Source organism: Colossoma macropomum, unplaced genomic scaffold, assembly GCF_904425465.1.
Source record: "Colossoma macropomum unplaced genomic scaffold, Colossoma_macropomum, whole genome shotgun sequence".
Taxonomy (NCBI): Eukaryota; Metazoa; Chordata; class Actinopteri; order Characiformes; family Serrasalmidae; genus Colossoma; species Colossoma macropomum.
This window is the reverse complement of record NW_023494791.1, coordinates 7114187-7135269: the sequence shown is the minus strand read 5'-3', so window position 1 is coordinate 7135269 and position 21083 is coordinate 7114187. Positions and strand designations below refer to the sequence as shown.

At 41.1% G+C, this 21083-nt stretch overlaps 1 protein-coding gene across 4 annotated transcripts in view; it reads right to left on the bottom strand.

Annotated features, from left to right (window-relative positions):
* The window catches only part of micu1 (mitochondrial calcium uptake 1), a 102923-nt gene that overhangs the window by 35018 nt on the left and 46822 nt on the right, over positions 1–21083 (bottom strand). For 2 of the 4 annotated variants that reach the window (XM_036573729.1, XM_036573730.1), the window contains exon 6: positions 13267–13278. The exons of the other annotated variants lie outside the window; for them this stretch is intronic. In XM_036573729.1, the coding sequence (XP_036429622.1) occupies positions 13267–13278 (12 nt within the window). The remainder of the gene's footprint in view (positions 1–13266; positions 13279–21083) is intronic. 4 annotated transcript variants of the gene reach the window in all.

Genomic DNA, 21083 nt, shown 5'->3' with positions numbered 1-21083 from the left:
AGTTGAGATGGTACCAAGACAGTATGGAGGCAGCACAAAGACATTACTGAGACACAGCTGAGACATTACTGAGACACAGCTGTGACAGTACAGAGATATAGCTGAGACAGGAGGGAGACATTACTCAGACACAGCTGAGACAGTACCAAGACAGTACTAAGACAGCACATTATTGAGGCACAGCTGAGACAGTAATGAGACACAGCTGAGATAATAAAGAGATATAGCTGAGACAGGAGGGAGGCATTACTCAGACATAGCTAAGACAGTACCAAGACAGCATGGAGACACAGTTGAGACTTTACTGAGACCCTGCTGCTGAGACAGTAAGGGGCCAGTACAGAGACACAGCTGAGACATTACTGAGACTGTACAGGGACACAGCTGAGACACAACTAAGACAATACAAAAGCAATAAAGAGACAAAAAAAATGTAGAGACTCTCCAGAGACACTACTGAGACATTACGGAAATAGTGCAGAGATTTTGCTGACATAGTACAGAGACACAGCTGAGACATAACCAAGAGTACAGAAATAGTACTGAGGCACAGCTGAGACATAACCAAGAGTACAGAAATAGTACTGAGGCACAGCTGAAACGATACAGAAACACAACAGAGACAGTACAAAGACACAGCTGAGACAGTAATGAGAAAATAGAGAGACCATGCTGAGTCAATACAGTACAGAAAGTACAGAGATACTACTGAGATGGTACAGAAGCACAACTGAGACAGTAAAATGATTGTGTTGAGGCACAGCTGAGATTCTACTGAAGCATAGATGAGACACGACTGAAAGATTACAGCCACAGAGACACGGCCGAGACATCACTGTAAGAGCACTGACACATGGCCGAGACTTTTCTGAGACATTACCAAGCCGTTTGGGCTCTGTGACATGAGATGAGCTCTGCAGCCCTGCAGCTGGGCTGCAAGCAACTGCATGACCCAGCTCATTTAAAAGAGCACGTCCAATTTCTCACACGCGCAACCCCTCTTCAGCACAGCCTGACTAATCCTCACTGCGGCACCGCTCTGTGTGAGAGAAGAATCCCACTCCAGCTCTCCGGCCTCTGCTTCCAGACAGTAAGCTGTGTGCCGCCCTCTCTGGGACAGGCAGCGGGAGGCTGATTTGAAGAGCTAACCCAAGCTGCCATCTGCTTATCTGGGGACAGTGCATAACAACACGTCCCCAGCAGCAACAAGGCTTTGTTCAACAAGGCATGGTCTCCACCTATAGCGCAATACAGCCAAGGAGCCCTGGGCAATAAAAGGATAACGTCAATTAGCAACTATTTTGAGGTTTAAACTCTTGCTGTTTTGGTACACTAGGTGGCAACGCATACCTTCTACTCCCTGGACAGGGAGGGAGAAGGCTAGCCAACTGCAAAACCAGCAGGACAGTTTGAAGACTTAACTTGCTAACTATTTTCATACATTTGGAATTACGTGAGTTTGAAAAACATCTCAGAAGAAGAGATTTTCTTAAAATAGATTCAGTGCAGACCAACCAGACCAAGCTTTTTGGGTTTTTTTTTTTAAATATTTTTAGTTCATGTCCCTGGTCATATTAGAGGGGAGATCCAGCAATTTTTCAATATTTCTGTATAATTCAACTGTCAGAAGTCTTTCTAATTGAAATGGTTAATTGTAGAGAAATGCAACAATTCAGATTTCTTTACAGGTGGTGGTAACAGGAACCAGGGGTTGCAACATCTACAAAACAGAATCACCTGCAATCCTACACAGGGTTGTTTTTTTTGTTTATGTTGATAATGATGAAATAGGAGTAAATTCAAAATACTTTTCTTTGGGAGGAACTGTTCTTTATAACAACCTCTCCACCATAAACGGCCTTTAAAAGTACATTCTGAGCCAAAACCTTCTCAATGAGGGAGTTTACATGCACTTAATAATCCGATAACTGCAGAAAATCAGATTTTATCAACAGTCTGATCAACGCATTTATATGCACTTGAGTAATCAGATAATGGGGAAACTCAAGGTCTACATGAGTTGAGCAGTAACTGGAATTTTGCTTATCGTAACATTGCGACACTTTGCGTGAAAATATGAAATACATCATCCAGAAAATGAAGAATATTTATATCCTTAATTTCGTCAAGCAAATATTTGGTTTCTGTGTCGCTCCAAAAGTGTTTTGCTGTGTCTCGCAGCAACGCTGCTCACTTATTTCTGGTACTGCCGTCTGTTTCACACATGCGCAGACTGAGAAATCTGAAAGAAATCAGAGTACGAGTTTACAGGCACTGAGAAATCTGATTACTGAGCTGAAATCCAGCCTCTTTATCAGATTTCCAGACCTTATTCTGATCAGAAGTATGTTGTTTACATGACCATTTGAATAATCAGATAACTGCAGAAATCCGATTATGATCGAATTATTGAGTGCATGTAAACGCACCCAGTGCCTCAGGAATCAGGCAGCATATTCATAACTATTTCAAGTAATAATTTTCTGTGAGGGAAAGACATTAAACTCGTCAGCCGTCTGGTTCCTATCACCATCACTGTGAACAACTTGAATTCCTGTTTACTTTAAAATTGAGCATTAAGAAAAACATAAAACACGGCAAAAGCAGCTGACTAATAACCAGAGCTGTGTAAGTAACAGCTGAATGCTCTGTAGTTGTGTTAGAATCCAGTGTGCTGGCTTGACAGGAAGGCTGGAGGGGGATTCCCGTCTGTCTCTGGCTCACAGTGCGCCATGCTCTTTCACTCGCACTGCTGGGCTTGCTTCAGGGCCTTCTGCTTTTTAAAACCATGGAAGTCAACAACAGGACTCAGTCCCTTTGCCCACAGAGCATTTGAGGTTGTGCAGAGTGTACGTGCTGGCAGCGGAGCGAGCAGCCACTCTGCAATGCTGCGATGTAGCAGTCTCATTACAGATTATCAGCACTACAGATAGGCAGAAACAGTGTGTGAGAGAGGGTAGCCTGACTAGAACATCCATCTCATTCTCATCTGTCTCTGCCTGGGCAAAAATGCATGCGTCAGTGGCCCCGTCCCAAATGTACACATGCACACACACAACACAGCACCTGTGCGTGTCACACATACAGAGTAAGAGCTGAGAGAGACAGTTTAGTCCCATGTGGAGGACAAATCAAATCAACAGCTGCTGCATTGGCCCACCGTCAAACTCTGTGTGCATGTATGCATCCAAGAAGCATAAGCGACTGCTCACATTCGAGGTGTGTATTCATTATAATATAAAACAAGGAACTTCAAAGCAACATTTGTGACTTAACTGAGAGATTTTTGCAGATATGGATAAATCTGCAGAACCTCAATATCAGCCAAGCAACCCTAATCTGAGACTTTTCTCTCATGCTATGCTTACACTCAGCCTCCTGGTCAACTGGACCGACAGGTCTTGACCAAGAGTCTTAAATATTAGGTCAGTCATAGCTAGGGATGTGCACGGGTACTCAAGTACTCCTGGAGCTTCCAGAATACTGAATACTGAAATCACTATTTGGGTGTCCTTCAGGTCTCAAAAGATCAGAAAAGATACAGGCTAACGATTTAACGGTTTTGCTCATATTTGTGAGTAGTATGTTGTACTTTGCTACTCTGAAACATGACTGTCTTAACGTTAGCACATTAGGACGTGACCAAACAGGCTAACTACTCTAGCGAATGTCTGATAGGTCTAGAAACAGTGAACATATATTTCTTTGACAAATAACATGTTGACACGACGTCCAATGCAGAGAAAAACGCTTGTGTAAAGTCCTCATTAGCATCCAACGTGACACTGGTTAGCTCTGTTAGCTCATCTGAAGAGGCAGCCTCTGTTACTCATCCAACACGAAAACCTACCGATGTCCCTCGGCTGATTTTTAATAATAAAAAATGTTTCTCTACGTGCTGCTATGTTTTTGTGCAACACTAGTGCTGTCCTGTTGAAAGGAAAGCCTATGGTCCTACTTCATTTTTTTGCAAAGGTCTGTTTTTCTTTCGTCATGTTTTTTTCTTATTCCCTGAGGTTGACCGGATATCAATTTATGAACTAAGGATACTCGAATACTGAAATCAGTCGGAATGCATATCCCTAGTCATAGCCAAGACCTTTAGCTATGAGAGGACTTCGCATCTGTGGCACCAACCAAAGTGGTCTTAGTGGTGAAAACATGTAAACACAAAAGTCTCACATGGTCAGATGTGATCTTGTAACAAAAACATCTGGTGACGACCATGAGAAACACGCTAAATATGCACGAGAACATGCACTTATTAGAGTGGGAACAAACTGAGTGTTAAATCTATAAAACATTTTGGGCTCCAGAGTGGCGAACCATCCACCCCTGGTGATGCTACAGCCGGTAGTCCAAGAGAGCACAACTGGCCTCGCTCTCTTGGTGGGTAGGATGGCCCTCCTTCTCCCCCATCAGTCAACGCAGGCGTCTGTTAGCTTATGTAACAGAACTGGTAGTTGGCACTTTCTTCCGAGCACGTTCAGATGTCCAATGGCTGGCCAGTTGAAAAAGATGCGGTGGTCCTTCACAGGACTTCCAGCCTCCTAGTGCTGGTGGTATTGTGTGACTGGAGGAGTCCTAGCTAGTGGGTGGATTTGGATAAGACATGGAATTGGAATTGGATACAACTAAATTGGAGAGAACATTGAAAAAAAAATCCCCCCAAAAAATGTATAAATCAGTTCAACACCTCAAGAAGGTGGAGCTCAAAGCTGGTCAATGTTGTCCAATAGACAACAAGCCTGTTGATAGTCCATGGATAAAATCATCATGGCTGAAATGTGATGACAGATGTCATAATGTTTGATGTCATGATGGCTAACTAGGGTACAATTGGGGAAAATTAGCATGTGACATTAACTGTCATTACATCAAACATTATGGCATCCATCAACACAGTTACCAGTAATGGATGCCAGTAATATAACAGTGCAACATTACTGTCTAAAATCTCTCATGACAGCATATGACATTTGCCAAGACATGCTTATGGCCTGGTTCAAATAAAGTGTTACCATAATGTTCTCAGGTGCCTCAGACTTTTGCTAAGTAATATATGTGCATGTGTTTGCCAGGCAGTAGCTAACATGACAGTCAAACTAGAACAGACCAGTGACTTTATTACAGGTTGAAAGATTGAAACGTGCATTAAGTGAGTGATAAACTAAGAAAGAAGAGTGATAGAGACAGTGAAGAGTGCTACGTATAGTGTAAACAGCAGTTCTGAGAAAGCACACAAACAGCTTAACGTCACAAACTGTGCGAGCCATCCATTATTTCATTTCGAAAACTAATCTGGCAAAAGGCTAAACCCCTACACGCACAGAGTAGCAGACAGAACTCAATATCCCACATCATTCACCCGGGACTTCAGAAAAGGTCACCTTCCCCACCCACTCCACTCACTCTTTCATTATCAACATCACTAATAATAAAAGCACACATGCGCACACCTGCGAAGCTCACTTTCACAAAACGAATCCCAACTTCAGCCTGCAAACCGTGATGCTTTACTTTCTGGTGTGAGTGCAACGTGGATGCAATGGAAATAGTGTTGAGGAATCATATAGTTCAGAAGACATATGCACCGATTACCATGGGAGTCTGAGAACAAGCAGCTATAAGAGCTATAGGGGAACATTAAAGGAGCAGCGTGCGTGTGAGAGACAGACACAGCATCCCCCAGCCGTCACTGAAAAGCTCCTACTGAAAATGAAAGTTCAAAACGAGGTCGGCAGAGTCAGCCACAAGACATCAGGCTAGTAACCATGGCAGCAGCCCCATCAGCATTCCGCACGCTCCTGACCGCCGCCCGTTTACCTAGGTCACCTGGCGCTAGGCAGACGCTGTGACATCACAGTGCCGTGTGACCGCAGGAATGATGGGAAGTAGGGCTGCAACTAACGATGAATAATGTGTGATAAAAGATTTTGAAGCCGAATGACACCCAAAGCTTCCCACAGTGTAGTGACCAAATCAGACTGTTTAGAAACATCAAGGTTGGCTGTACCTCTGGGTGGATAACATGCATCTAGAACCCATGCATCAAACACAAGGCCCACAGGCCAAGCCAGGCCTGGGGTACAATCCTATTCAGCCTGCAAATTTTTTTTTAATTTTCTATTAATATTAGTCAGTTTCACCATGAGCTGCACTACAATTCCCAGTACGCACTGCAACATAATGTGTGCTCTAACCCCATTCTATGGCCCAGCGGTTACACAAAAATAAAAGACGCCTGGGTCTAGTTCAAACAAATAGGCAGTTAAAAAAAAAAATCTCCTGGGTACATTAAAGAAGTTTGACAGTTATCTGTGGATAAAGCAGCCTATTGTTTTATATAAAACAATTATTTTTTATTTAAAATTATCTTTGAATAGTTCAAGCATTCAGTGCCTATTTCGCTGCTGCAGTTTTTGTATATTCTAAATAACCAATGGCCAGCGCGGGTCATAGCAAAATGTTAGGTAAAAATGAAATAAAAACATAGCTGGCCCAGGGATTTGTTGACATTTTTTTATTATGGCCCTTTTAGTGGTTGGGTTTGACACCCCTGATCTAGAAGCAGCTAATTTTAAGTAGCAGTAACAACAAGCAGATCAGAGTGAACCAAAACATTGGTAATTATGGGAAAACCTTGCTGTATTTGAGGCTGTAATGTCAAATGTACCCAAATAATAGATTAGGTTTAATGGTTTTTTCCCATTTTCTGGCTTTGAAAAGCAGAAAGAGCTGCTATAACTAATACTAAACCCAGTGAGAAAGTGCACAGCTTGCGTCGCCATTAATATAGTGAAATTCTCATAGCAAAAATTATAGTAGCAGATAAATAAAGACTTCTTGAGATAAAATGTGTGCATGCATGTTCACTGTTACATGACAAAAACAATTAACCGCATAAAGTCTTGTTAACTGGGATATTATCACCTTGAAAACATTTAAAAAGTGTTGGTCAAATAAGAATAATAATGATAATAAATAATAATAATAATAATAAATTACTCTAAAATAACTCTTTGGATTAGCACAAAATGTGCTGTATGTAAGCAGCGCTACCAGTGTTATCCACCCAGAAGTTCATTTGATAACACTTTACTTAAACCCTGCTTCATCACATTAACTTAATCATGCCATAAACATGTTTTGGTAGATGTCTTATGTCACGACAGATTATGTCCAGTAATGTAACGGTGCCATATTATCTTTACTGCTTACTGCCATGACATATTTCATAATGTTTAATATCATAACAGCTACTGAGCGTACACTGCAAAAGGTATCAAGTGACATAAACTTTCATGATATTAAACATTATGGAAAGTGTCATGACAATTACTAGTAACGGTAAAATGACACTGTTGTGTTACTTAACAAAATCCGTTATTTGCATATGACATCTACCACGACATGTTTATGGCACGCAGAGCAGAGCCCATGTTAAGCGTTACCATGAGTTCTTTTTATTGTGATGCAATTTTGTTTCAATGCAATGCTCCACCGTTTCAATACTGTTTTTACCATGCTCTCATCAGCTCTGCCTCACAACTGGGAAAGGTGTAGACACCTATGTTACACAAGTGGCCTCTCACAGCACAAGAGGAGGACTGGAATACACTAGCCTTTGGCTACACTAGCCTCAGTGAGCTAATTAGCTAGGCAAATGCTGTACTGCAAACCACTGTGTATGAAGTTGGAGCATGAACTTTGTGAAAAAGTTCTTAGTATGTTCAAGTTCAGAATGAGACCGCTTTTCTTTTTTGCTGCTGTCGCTACCCACGTAGCCATTAGCTCGCTAGCAAGCTAGCAGACTAATGCTAAAGTTCCATTAGCAGTCAAGTATCATAGGTGGTGCAGTTTGCTACACAAGTCAAAGTTTGAACACAGCAAACTGTTATCATGTTTGTACTATTAAGTATTCCATTGCTGTGGATTGTGAACAGTTTTGCCTACCATTCTTTCCAGGGTCGAAAAAGGAATGGCGTAAAATTGCAATGAGAAAATCTTTAGCAAATTCTGCGGCTAAAGTCTACAAGTGATTCAATTCCTCATCACACAAGAGGTCATCTAACTTCACCCAAGCTAAAACAGCAATGGAACGGCCCTTGAGAGGGACCTCCCCAAAGAGGGGGAAATGGTGAAGCAAAGTCGAGGCCATGTTAAAAACAGTACTGAAATGGATGGTGGGTGCCTATGACCACTGCAGGGAACTATGGGTTGTTTGAAATCTCAAGCATCAATGCGTCTGCCATAAATAACAGATCTGATGACTAATCGCCCTGGTTGACTAAGTGTTGCAGCCCTAATTAGAAGTGTAGCGCAGAAAAGTCATGACAGCTACACTTCCGCAGCATGCTGGGTGCACTGTGCTCATGCTTCTCCATGTCCATCAGGCCCAGTGAGGAAAGGAGGACGGACAGAGTGAGCTTCCTGGGTCCAGGGCTAACTGTGGTGCCACATGGCGAAGACCCTGCTCCCAATTAGCAGGGTCCATCTTGCGGTCAGTCGCGGGCATTCAGCAGGGCATGCACACGCAGAGGAAGAGAGAGAGCGGGAAGGGAGAGAAAGAGGAGAGAGAGAGCTACAGCACAGTTCAGAGTTGTCTGAGGTCAGCTAGAGGATTTCTCCGGCCTGAGGCAGAACGCAATTGTGTGCAGTGTGGATGTGAACTAGTCTTGTGGGGCCAGATGTGATCTCGTAACAAGAATATACGTCTAGGGACAGCTTTTAAAAGTTTCGGGGCTGGAAGAATACGCCTCCTCTTAAACCCATCCCCAAATTCCTCTAGTCTGTAAGCTTTTAACATCCCGAATACAATTGATAACACAAGCGAAACAAGCCTGCCTGCTCGCTTTCATGACAACTAGCCTATAAAAATATTTATAAAGGCTTTTTCCAAGAAGCGTCAGGCCGCTTTGGTCAGTCATGTCACTTCACTTCAGTAAGTGTTATGGCACCTAACGCTTGTTGGCACATCTACATGCTTAAGTGGAGTTTCTGGAGGACCTTTAAGCCATGCTAACTAACAAACAGGCTTGTTGTCTGTCGAACAATGCTGGCAAGCGCACCACCACTGCCCCCCACTTTGAGCTCCGCCTTCACGAGGCACTGCATGGGCTTAGAAATTTCACACGCTGTTTTCACGTTTGCTAAATTCTGCACTAGAGGCCCCTTTTCACTTAGTTTCATTTGGTTCGGTTGGTTCCAAACTGCAATGGTTGAAGTGCACCAAATTACACTTTGGTGTTCTTTGTATTGTTTATAGGTCAGAAATTTAGCAGGTGAATTTCCTGTTGGCCTTTCTGTTAATGTTTTGTGTGTGTGTGCAAGTTTAGGTGTGTCTTCTAAGCCTTCCAAAGGTCACTCAGACCTATCTGACCAGATGGCGCCACAGGTCTGTCTGAAAGATATTGTATGATAAAGAGTGCATTAAAGGGCCCATTTTCTACGCTTGGTATGTTTGGTTTTACATACCAAAAACAGTCGCAATTAATTTTTCTATGAACATTTTACATCCAACTTCTCTTTATGACAATTAAACAAGCTATATTTGTTACCGTGCCTTAAGACAGGCTCTGTTCTGATTGGTATTGTGCCTCATTCAAAAGCAGCCCAGGCTGAAACACTCTTGGTAACACTTTCTATGAATGTCACCTTTGTAAGCATCTATAAACACATTCATAACATGTTATAATGCATTCATAAGGCATTATAAACATGCCTATAAACATTTATTAAAATGCATTACATGTTATAGCCATGCTTATTATGCATTATGTATTGTTAACATAATACATTATAAGTACTGATCATAACAAATTATAAGAGCTCATAAGTCGTATTTCCGCTCTAAGTAAAGTGAAGCGTACTGTACTAAAGCCTCCTCCAGTGTTAAGAGTGAAGTATTTACTGAAGGATTTACTGAAACACTGAAACATACACAGTAAAGCACATTACAGGCTTCAAATGTCAGAGTTTAAACTAGAGCTGCCATCAGTGTTTTACCCAATGTGGGAAAGTCAATGTACACCACCGTTAGCTTGGTATTTGTCTTTACGCTCTCCAAGCTGGGACTGACTTCTTTGACACTGACAGTATAACATGTTATCAACACTACTTATAATGCATTATATTAACAATTCATAATGTATAATAAACATGGCTATAAAGTGTAATTTATTTTTAGAAATGTTTATAATCATGTTTATAATGCCATATGAATGCATTATAACATGTTCTAAATGTGTTTATAGATGCTTACAAAGGTGACATTCATAGAAAGTGTTACCACTCTTTATAACTTCTGCAGCAGGCTGAATGGGTGGGGCTAAACTGCTGTAGGCTGAACAAGAGGACATTATGTATATACATTGGTTTTTGTGACATCACAGAAGTAATTAACTCAAAAATTGCTGTTTTCATATATAGATGATATGAAATTTTGCAGGTAAATTTAGAAATTCAGCAGTGCTTACTTTCATGTTTCCCTTGGTTAACCATGCAATTTCTTATTTTAACTTTAACTGTCCCAATATAGTATAAAACCCAGATCTATCCTTTACTTATATTTCTTAACAAAATGTATACATGCACTGCAATAACAGCAATGAAAATATACCTTTATCTCTACTTCTTGAAAACTGGTTTAGTTGCACATCAGTTTGAATTCAACCAGTCAGGTTGCCAATGTCTGGCCCAATCTATCAAAAATACTTTCTGCAGTCCATGTGACAGGGTAAAATGCTTCAGTATTGCTTGTCTACCAGTATTACAGTAGCTTGTGCTGCGAGAACGATCAGCATCCATCAAGACTCAAATGTTAAACTGGCAGATAATGCGCTGACGTGCTGCTAAAAGAAGAGGAAGGACCACTCTGGTGCTGAATTTAATTGTTTGGTGTGGGCCATCATAATGCATTTCCACCCGCAGCATAGTGAAGCACAGGTTGCGTTGAAGTGGACAGAGACCTGTGTTTTTTTACTGGACCATGGCTCCTCTGTTTGGTGCAGAACCGAGTACAGGTGGAATGGTCACACCTGTCAAAACAAACCAAGCTAAAAACGTTTGACTGCCCCACACCAAATAAGGCAGGCATAAACACATCTTCAGTTTGTTCCAATTTACTACATTCCTGCCCACATTTAGCCCAAAATTTCTCATGGCTGTCCCCAGATGTTCTCATTACGAGATCACGCCTGGCCCCACGAGACTAGCTGCGAACTTGAACGCCGACGTACGGTCCAGAGCCGCTGACAGATCACTAAGCTGAGCCTCTGACCATGCTGAATTATTCATTCAGGCACATACACTCTCACTCTCACTCACTCCTGCGCACAAAGGGGCGAGTCTGTTTAATAATTCAGAAGGGACGGCCAGCTGCTGGCCTCCTACTACATTGTGCTCCAGAACAAGCTCGAGTGCACATGTGTAAGCTAAGCTTCAGGTGAGTGTGGGGGGGCATTGTTGTCATTGTATAATAAAAGGGAGCTCTGCTCAATGCGTGTGGCTGCGTAGGCGTCAGCGCAGTCAAAGACTCTCCTTCAGCTCAATACTGATCACAGTTCAAATGCTACACCATCAGGGACACAGCCTGCATACATGAGCGTGTGGCGAGGGTGTATGCTGTCTGTTGGCCTTTCTGTTAATGTTTTGTGTGTGTGTATGTTTAGGTGTGTCTTCTAAGCCTTCCAAAGGTCACTCAGACCTATCGGACCAGATGGCGCCACAGTAAAACTAGCACATGTCAATCTGAAAGATACTGTATAATAAAGAGTGCATTAAAGGGCCCATATTCTACGTTTGGTATGTTTGGTTTTACATACCAAAAACAGTCGCAATTCATTTTTATATGTACATTTTACATCCAACCTCTCTTTATGACAATTAAACAAGCTGTATTTGTTACTGTGCCTTTAAGACGGGCTCTGTTCTGATTGGCTGCCCTGTATTGTGCCTCATTCAAAAGCAGACCAGGCTGAAACACTCTTCATTATGTATGTACATTGTTTTTTGTGACATCACAGAAGCAATTAATTCAAAAATAGATATATTTGCAGCATATTGCATTGCATATGAATGCTATGGAATTTAGCAGGTACATTTAGAAATTTAGCAGCGCTTACTTTCATATTTCCCTTGGTTAAACAAGCAATTTCTTATTTTACCTTTCACTGTCCCAATATAGTATAAAATCCAGATCTATCAATTACTTATACTCCTTGACAATACATATATATATATATATATATATATATATATATATATATATATATATAATATATATATATATATATATATATATTGCAATAACAGCAATGAAAATAAACCTTTATCTCTTCTTCTTTATGAAAACTAGTTCATATTATATAAAGTGATATATTTGCAGGTTAGTTTCCATTTATGGGTGATACGCTTTCAATCTTTAACAATGTTTACATACTACTTCAAACTATTTTGTTTCAAAAAAAGAAAACACTTTGCTTTTCCACAGTATGGGCCCTTTAATACTGCACAACTAAAGAATATATTACAGCTTTTATCATCATGTGTAATTAAAGGGCAATTTACTATATCAGCACCATCATTAGCAAAGGTTAGGAGGAAATGCCTTTTTATGACTGATCACTCTTTTTTAATCAAGCAAAAAAGGAAATCGCCAATTACGCCGTAGCGTGAGTTTCCACATCTTGCACAGCCGAGCTGGATCACAAGCAGCTGTGAGCTGAGTCACACTGTGGAAAATACCATGAGATATACCGCTGACTGACTACAAAAGCACTCTCTGTCTAGGCCGGCCCGTCTCCCTCTCTTTCTCTCTCCCCCTCTGTCTCTCTCTCTCTATGCCAGCGGGAGAAAGGTGCACCGTCAGTAACTTTGCGCTTCGCATCTCTTTTTCTGCTGAGTCCAAAATCCCCCTCAGCTCGCCACCGTGGAGGCTGAGGTGTGTTTTATTACCGATCCAATGATTTTTAAATGAAATTTATACACTTTTAATGCACTGTTTGGCTGCGCTCCTGCTCGGCATAAGCGTGGGTGGCTCGGGATTAAACGCTTGCTCAGGCACAGAGAGACCACCTTCTGCTGAAGCAATGACAACTCTGAAGAGAAAGAGTGAGACAAAGAAAGAGAAAGAGAGAGAGACAGAAGTGAGGTAGAAGGAACAGGACTTTCAGTGCAATAGAGCTCAGGCGCGCATACACGCGCTACACGCACACACGCGCCCCCCGTGCGCACACTCATGCAGCTCAGCATTACGCCCCATACCTGCCAGAAGTCCTGCAGAGAGGGAGGGGCATAAGGGTGGGGGGGTGGGGGGAGGGGGGGGTGGCGAAACGAGGGAAAGGGCGAAATGAGGGCAGGGGTAGGGGCAACAGGAAGGATGAAGGATGGAGGGACGAGAGGATGGAGAGACAAGGAGGAGAGAGAATGGAGGGTTTTATTGGTTACGTGGATGGAGAGAAAGAGAGGGAGAGTTGCGAGAGCACAAGATAATACCAGTACAACAGGACAACAGCAAAACATTACAACATCATGTTATTACACCACTGTGAGAAAGCTATGGCTGAGAGAGAGAGAGAGGGAGAGAGAGAGAGAAACAGCACAGAGAAGCCTACAGTGACAATGTGGCACCGATGTGCTGGTTAACCCTTAGAAGATTACCTCTTCAAGCCTTTGCAACACTTTAAATGTATATTATATAATACTGTTAAGATAATTACATAAAGAATTACCCAGCTAGTTACTAGTTTCTAGGGCTTGGGACAAAATGATTAAGATTTTTACAAGTAATAAAGAAATCACTTTTATTGTTGATAAAATCTGCTTTCAACTGGTCAAAAACGGTTTTGAGCAGACAATAAATAAAAACAGATTACAGCAGGGCTTCTTTTCTGCCTCAAGGTCCACATATTTATCACTCGAGAGCATCAATGCCCTCCTAAAAAACCTTTCTGCATATAAAATTTCATTTTTGGGAAATGTTGAACACAGCTCTGTTTGGGTGCTTAGCCCCATATACGTATCATTCATCAGTAAAGATAACATATCAACAGAATGGCAGTGAATTATGCAATTTTTGTTTTGTTTTTTTATGAGTATCGCGAGAGGACAAATGAAATGTATTTGAGCTACTTTGTTTCTAGAATTTTGTTAAGTCGATGATTTTTCCACAGATTTTTATGACAAATGCCAGCACCAGCCCAATACAGACCAATGGCCCCACTCTAGGTATTGGTCCAAGGACCCCCAAAGCATTTGCAGTCCACTTGTGGTTGAGAACCGCTGGGATACAGAATACTCCATGAAATCCAACGTCCTTGACAACAGAGAACAGCTGGTCATCCAATAATTTTTTTAACAATTAAAAAAAAAACTTTAGCTGACGTTTATGAATTATTTTTTATTTCAAAACCTGTGGCTATGGATGGGGTCAGCAAGCTTGCAGGGACTTCTGTGCATCGAGCGGGATGGTCTGATGGTATCAAACTGGAAATGGAGAAGCTGAGTGTTGTTCCCTCTTCTGATAGTCAGGATGAGCAGTGCTTACAAACTGCTTGTCTAATGTCCCTCAGAGAAACCATGAAAAAGCTCATGCAGCAGACTTTTTTTTTCCATGGTTTACCTGCTGCTGCTCAAACTGTTTGAACTGCGTCTATGCTGACTAGTAACGCAGGATAAAGTAAAAATAATAATAATAATAATAAAGTAAAATAATCATAATCACTGAAATGCTGTGTTAAGCGTGGACACTTTCTGACACTTAGCTGTAGTCCTAATTAATCTTTTGGTTTTTGGCCACAATTTTCATGCCACTTTGCAGCTGAAATGTTTCAGCGGAAATTTTGGTGCATCCCTAGAATGGGCTGTTACTCAGTGTCTGTCCGCACTGGCTAAAAGAAAATGGTTAACTTCAGCCCAATCCCATTTCACCCTTTACCCCAACCGCTTAGCTCTTACCCCACCATTTTGCATGTTCACGTCTAGAGGTAGGGTGTTGTTGAGATAGAGGGGTAGCTATGTGGGATCAACTGAAAGTTTAGAATACGCACTTTCCACAGAATTTCTCCACATTTCAATCAGCTACGAAAAACTAACAAGGTTTTGTTTTCTCTGCCAATAATTGCGACTTCTAAGGGTTAGTGAGACGAGAGAGAGAGAGAGAGAGAGAGAGAGAGCACATGAGTGGATATGAACTTACATTTCAATATAGCTACATACTGGAGGTAAACATACACTGAGTTTTGCAGAGATGATCACAGTGTTAAAGGCACTTTATCCGCACACAAAGTGCCTTCACCACACACACACACACACGTAAATCAACACACACAAACACACACATAGACAGACGCTGTAATTCGACGTTAAAACTCAGTCTTGCTCAGCACCTGCAGAGCTGTAAAACGCTGTTAAGTGAGAGATGAAAAGGTTAAACAAGGCCGCAGTGCGTTCATAAAGCACAGCCCACTACACCGCTACAAATCCAACCACACTTCAGCCAAATTCATTACAGCATCCTATTATACAGTTTAATGAGTACACAGAGAGAGAGAGAGAGAGAGAGAGAGAGAGAGAGAGAGAGAGAGAGAGGGACAGAAGGCTACAGAAACCAAATGAAGCACAAGGATGGATAGAGAGATGGAAATGAAGGAGAGGACAGCCCGTGCTCCACACTTGAACTGAGCACTAGCCATGAAAATTGGTGGAGTCAGAGAGACAGAGAGAAATGCAGAGACGGAGAGAGAGAGAGAGAGAGAGAGAGAGAGAGAGAGTGAAAGAAAAATAGAAAGGAGGGGTATTCTATGCAAAAACTCTGTGGAGTGGAAATTTGGGAGGGAAATAACGCGAGCACAGAGGATCCGGATACGCGAGGCATTTGCCTGAGTGGAGAGGAAGGTCATAAATCCCAGCCGAGACACAGAATCATGTGCTTCTCCTGTTTAAACAATGCATCGATTTTCTTACTGTGTATTGCTGATGTAATCAGATGTGTATGCATTTGTATGTAACATAAGCTAATTGGTGAAATGCTCAAGGACAAAGTGATTAGTATGCAGGTGTGTAGCAACCTGAAATAGAGCAAGGGAAACAAAAAAAAGGGGAAAAACTAAAGGAGGGGGGGGGATACAGAGAGAAACGATGTTCAGCTGTCCTCGTCATGGGCCATTTCCATTGGAAACAGTGTCGAGGCACCTTTCTCTCACCTTTACCTGATGAAGAGGAGAATAACACAGCATCTATTGATCGTCCACCATTTACTCACGTTTCTCATTATGGAACGAGCAGCTGGAGCGCTAGGGGTCTGCTCCGCCCTTCAGCCTGCCTCTGAAAGGGGCAGCAGGAAATCACAGAGAAGAACTGAGAGAGTAGGGCTGTCACTATCGTTTACAATACTGAGTAATCTACTGACCATTTTGACGAGTAATCATTAAAAAGTTGTATAAAAATGTCAAACAATAAACAGAAACTTGACTATACAAAAACAAATCATGCACATCCTTTCAAAGGTTCTGAAACACTGAAAAACTAGAAGGTAGATTTAGACCCAACCCCATTTAACCCTTCGCCCCTACCACTTAGCCCTATCCCTCTGTATTGCACGTTCACGTCTGGGGGTGGGGTGTCCCGATTTTAGGGGTGGAGTGTTAGGGTGGAGTGTTAGGGCTACATGGCCCTCCAAACAGAGGTTTTTCAGAGTCTCACTCCAAACAGAAAAAAGAAAAACCGGCAAGATGGCTACGTGAGAAACACACAAATGTGAGTATTTTCCCTGTTAAAAATTACGATAACCACTGTATTATCTTAGTTTAATGTTGTTTCAGTGTATTATGGTCCTTGTCTTTGTAACAAACATAAAGAAATCACTATTAGTATGCTAATCTCTCAGTAGCTAGCTAGCTAGCTAAATTTCCTGTTCCACCTTAAACAGGCCAGCAGTTCTGACGCCTGAAGTACCAGAATGTAACTGCAGCTCCATTTAAGGTGGAACGGAAAAATTTGAACAAGAAGCTGACGAATAGCTGACTTCAGCTTCATATCACTGAATAATAAGGGGTGTGCTATAATAAATAATTGTCCCCCCCTCTTTGAAGGCATATGATTCCCTAAATTTAACTAAAGACCAGCAGCGAGGTTGCTGACCTTTACCCTCCTCTGCCATCAGTTTTTTCTATAGCAGCGCAGGTACCGAACTGAAATTGGTACCACAATATTCTTAAGTAAAGAAAAAAACATGATGACTAGAGCTAATTTACTTCAAATGAAAAAAGCCAAACTTTCAAACTTTTGAGTTTAAAAAAAGAGCCAGCACGGCAGTTTGAGCTCATACAGAATAGTTTGCTCTGGCTGGTGCGACTGTTGGTCACAGAATGTCCACTCTGGTCCGCTGGGCTTGCCAATTCTTTTTCTGGACACTGTAAAAACACATGCCAACATCGCTATGTTGATAACTGTCTTAGACTATCTGTCCTGTCAGTGTGCTCTGTCTTACGCTCATAGGTTTAGCACTTGAGGGGCTGGTCATTGTGGGTTTTAATAATAAAGTTTATTAATAAAGAATTGAGCTTCATGGTATTTCTACTTTGCAAAAAAAATTCAATATCATAAATATCAACTCAGTCAGAATGCTTCTAAAATCAGTCAGACTGTGCTGTGTAAAGGGCGTATGAAGGGCAATCAATCACAGTTGAACCGTTTAGCCACCAACATTCTTTTTGGGATTGTGCACAGTTTTAAATTATACCATGAAGGTTAATAAAACTGCAGTTACAACTTTATAATGACCATGACAAAGATACAGTATCGACTGTGTAACGTCTATGTTATCCAGTCCATTTAATAAGGTCAGTACTGTTGCCAATATCATTCCATTATACGGGATCAGCGTAGGGGTGCAACAAATAATCGACTAAGTCGACTAAAATCGATGACCAAATTAGTTGGCAAATAATTTAATAGTCGATTAGTTGGTGGCATCATCAAGCGTGTTTCTCTCACTAACTAGGAATGTTTTGACATTGCTGCAAACTGGAGAGTTCACAACAGTGTGATGGCAGCCTCGAGAACAAAATCCTTAAAAGCATGACAGCATTTCACGCTTAACTCAGAAAAACAGGCTGTCAGTTATGCTATTTGTAAAGCCAACCTTAGCCAGTACGGGAGCACATACTCCATGTTGGAGCATCTAAAGAGGAATCATTAATGGAGTTGGAACAGACAAGCTAGTAACTTTTATTTACAACGACCCTGTTTACACTCCAAATAACGTTTACAGTTTTAAACACTGCATCGTTGTCTTAACGTCAAGGTTCAAGTTCGGCGGACATAGGTGAACACTTCCAAACAGTTGCAAACGGTTTTCTGTTTGCCTTGAGATCTAAGCGAACGTTTGCCACCACTCACAACTGGACTGCATTCAGTACCATTATAGAGCAGCAGTTTAAGTAAGCTACTGTCCAAAACGGCATTATTTCAAAAATATTGCACTCAGAAAGTGCATTATGTTATATAACGGAGATAACGCAGCGATCCACGCTCATGTTTGTGTGTTGTTTATTGTTTGTGTGATGTTTATGTGTAGATATGGCCGTGTTTTTGGGTGAAAGGTGAACCTGTTGGTGTGATTAAGGGAACTGATTTACTTTTGTTATATTTTATTGTTGCTACTTTGCACATTTTGCACTTATGTAACTTGCTCTGGATAAGAGTGTCTGCTAAATGCTGTAAATGTAAATGTAAAACGCACATTCTTGATTTTCAGTTTTAACAGGAAAAAGATACTGGAGTTTTATTTATTGTTTGTATTAGCAGGAAAGTTCGTTAAAACAGTGAATGTTCAAATAAGCTACTCATTTCGGCTTCATTGTTAGTTAGCAAATGCATAAAACAACTTTGAGCTAAATTTAAAAGCCGATAGCTACACAAGAGTTATTTGGTAACTGAGCGATTCGTAATCCGAATAATCGATTATTCGTTTCAATAATCAACAGATTATTCGACTATCAAAATAAGTCATTTGTTGCAGACCTATATCAGTGCCTCACTACTAAATACTGCTGTCAAAAAAGTAGATTTTATATATTTTAATCAAGTTTACCTGTGTAACTGTGACAGCCCTACTGGAGTGAACGCGAGAGGGAGCACTGTGAACAGATGTGAATGTGTTGAGCTGATTGCTGTGGAGAATGCTGACTGTGATCTGTGTGGCTGTAACCGGACGCACTATAAACAGTGCTAAAACCACTCATTATTATTAATGTGTTAGCAAATTCTCCTTTCAGCAAATTAGAGCGTGTTTGTTTGTGTGTGTGTGTGTGTGTGTGTGTGTGGGTGTGTGTGTGTGTGTGTGTGTGTGTGTGTGTGCTGAGGCATTATGCAAACAGCAAATGACAATGCAAATTCTAATGGCAGAAATACCACAAGAGAAAGAGATAAAACAGCAGAGCCAGACAAGGAAAGAGCGAGATAAGGTTGGGCAAGGTTACCCATGACACCTACATCTTTAACACGTTTGATTTATGGTTCTTATCGTATCTTTCACACAAGCTAATCAGTGGGTGGGTGGCGCAGGCAGGCCCGGCCCTGGCCAAAGATGAGTCCACTGTCCAAAGTCCTGTTAATATAGAGCCACTCCATCTCCACTCGTCTCTGCACTGACTGTCTCCCACAGCTAATGCCCCCAATAACAGAAGAGGGGAAAAGAGGGCAAAGCTTCGCATTAGTCTTCTCTCTGCTGGTGCAGGGGAGTGCAAAACAAGCTGACTCATTTCAAACTACACCATGTCAGAACTCGTTTTAGGGAAGAACCTCTCTTTATTTTCCCTTTGTGCATTACAGAGTTCCTGGAGCTGGAAAGTCAATTCTGAATTCAACTTTCATGATAAAAGTATGTATTGCCATTCTGTGATCTGATCTAAGGCGCCTGGTTGGGAAATGCTTCATGATTCCACGACAAAATACCCTCCACTAGAGTTTGAAATATTTATACAAACTTGATGGGGCATGACATTCGTGTTTCTCGTTTCTCAAATTTTTGCTGGGCTTGATTCAAGTTCAAATTTCATGTTCCGTTTTTAATAATTCGTCTCTCGGGGGTATATTTTCATTTTTCCATCTGAATTTGCATGACCAAATCTTAAGGCAAATTATTCAGTAACTGCATGAAATAAATGTAGAGTGTTGTTTTTTTTGTTTTTTTTTGTAAAAATTCCCCTCAAATTAACAGAAAATGTGTTTTATGATCATAAACATAAAGCCATATGTACTGCTGAAAGCCAAAAATCTTAGAATCTCTTCGTATTTAAAAAAGATAAATTTTTTACAGTGCAAATCACTGAACAGACACCATCTGAGATCCAGTTTATAGCTCAGATTTGTGGAAAAAAATGTGAGTTCAGTAGAAAAATTGTGACTTTCAGTAGAAAAAAAATTGTGAGTTCAGCTTCTTCTATTATAAGGGTATAAAATTACATCACCCATCTATTTGACTGGAGCGAAGACAGTTACAGCTCATATGACCCCCACCTTCTGAATGTAGCTTATGAACTATGAAAGTTATGAAGTAAAGAATATGACAAAGTGCGTTTTGGAACCACCAGTGGTTCCACAGAGTTAAAGAGGTTAATGAATTTGGTCTGCGTTAACTTCTACTTTATTCCTCCTCCCTACTCAACTTTTAATTTGGCATGAAAAATACTGTAAGTTTATTTAGATAAAAGACCTCTGGGTTGTTGTCCACAAGCACTGATCAGTTTAAAAAATGTGAATATAGTTATATTTTTGTCCTCATTAACAATATGATGATGGCCATCACTGGATAATAACACTGTTGCTATGGTAAGTGTTGGTATGGCATGGTAACCATTATTATTGTGTATTTAGAGTTTTTCGTTAACCACGTGATGGTGGTCTGACTCAGGATGGGTTGGGACAGAATTTGTTGGACTACACATTTAAACCTTGGTGCTATGGGCCGGGTCACTTTGTGTCATGTTGGTTTGTGGGCTACATTCAAGTTCAGACCAACCTTTCAATTTACTTATTTCATTTCAGTCCAGCATGTATCACAGCATTTTTACTCATTT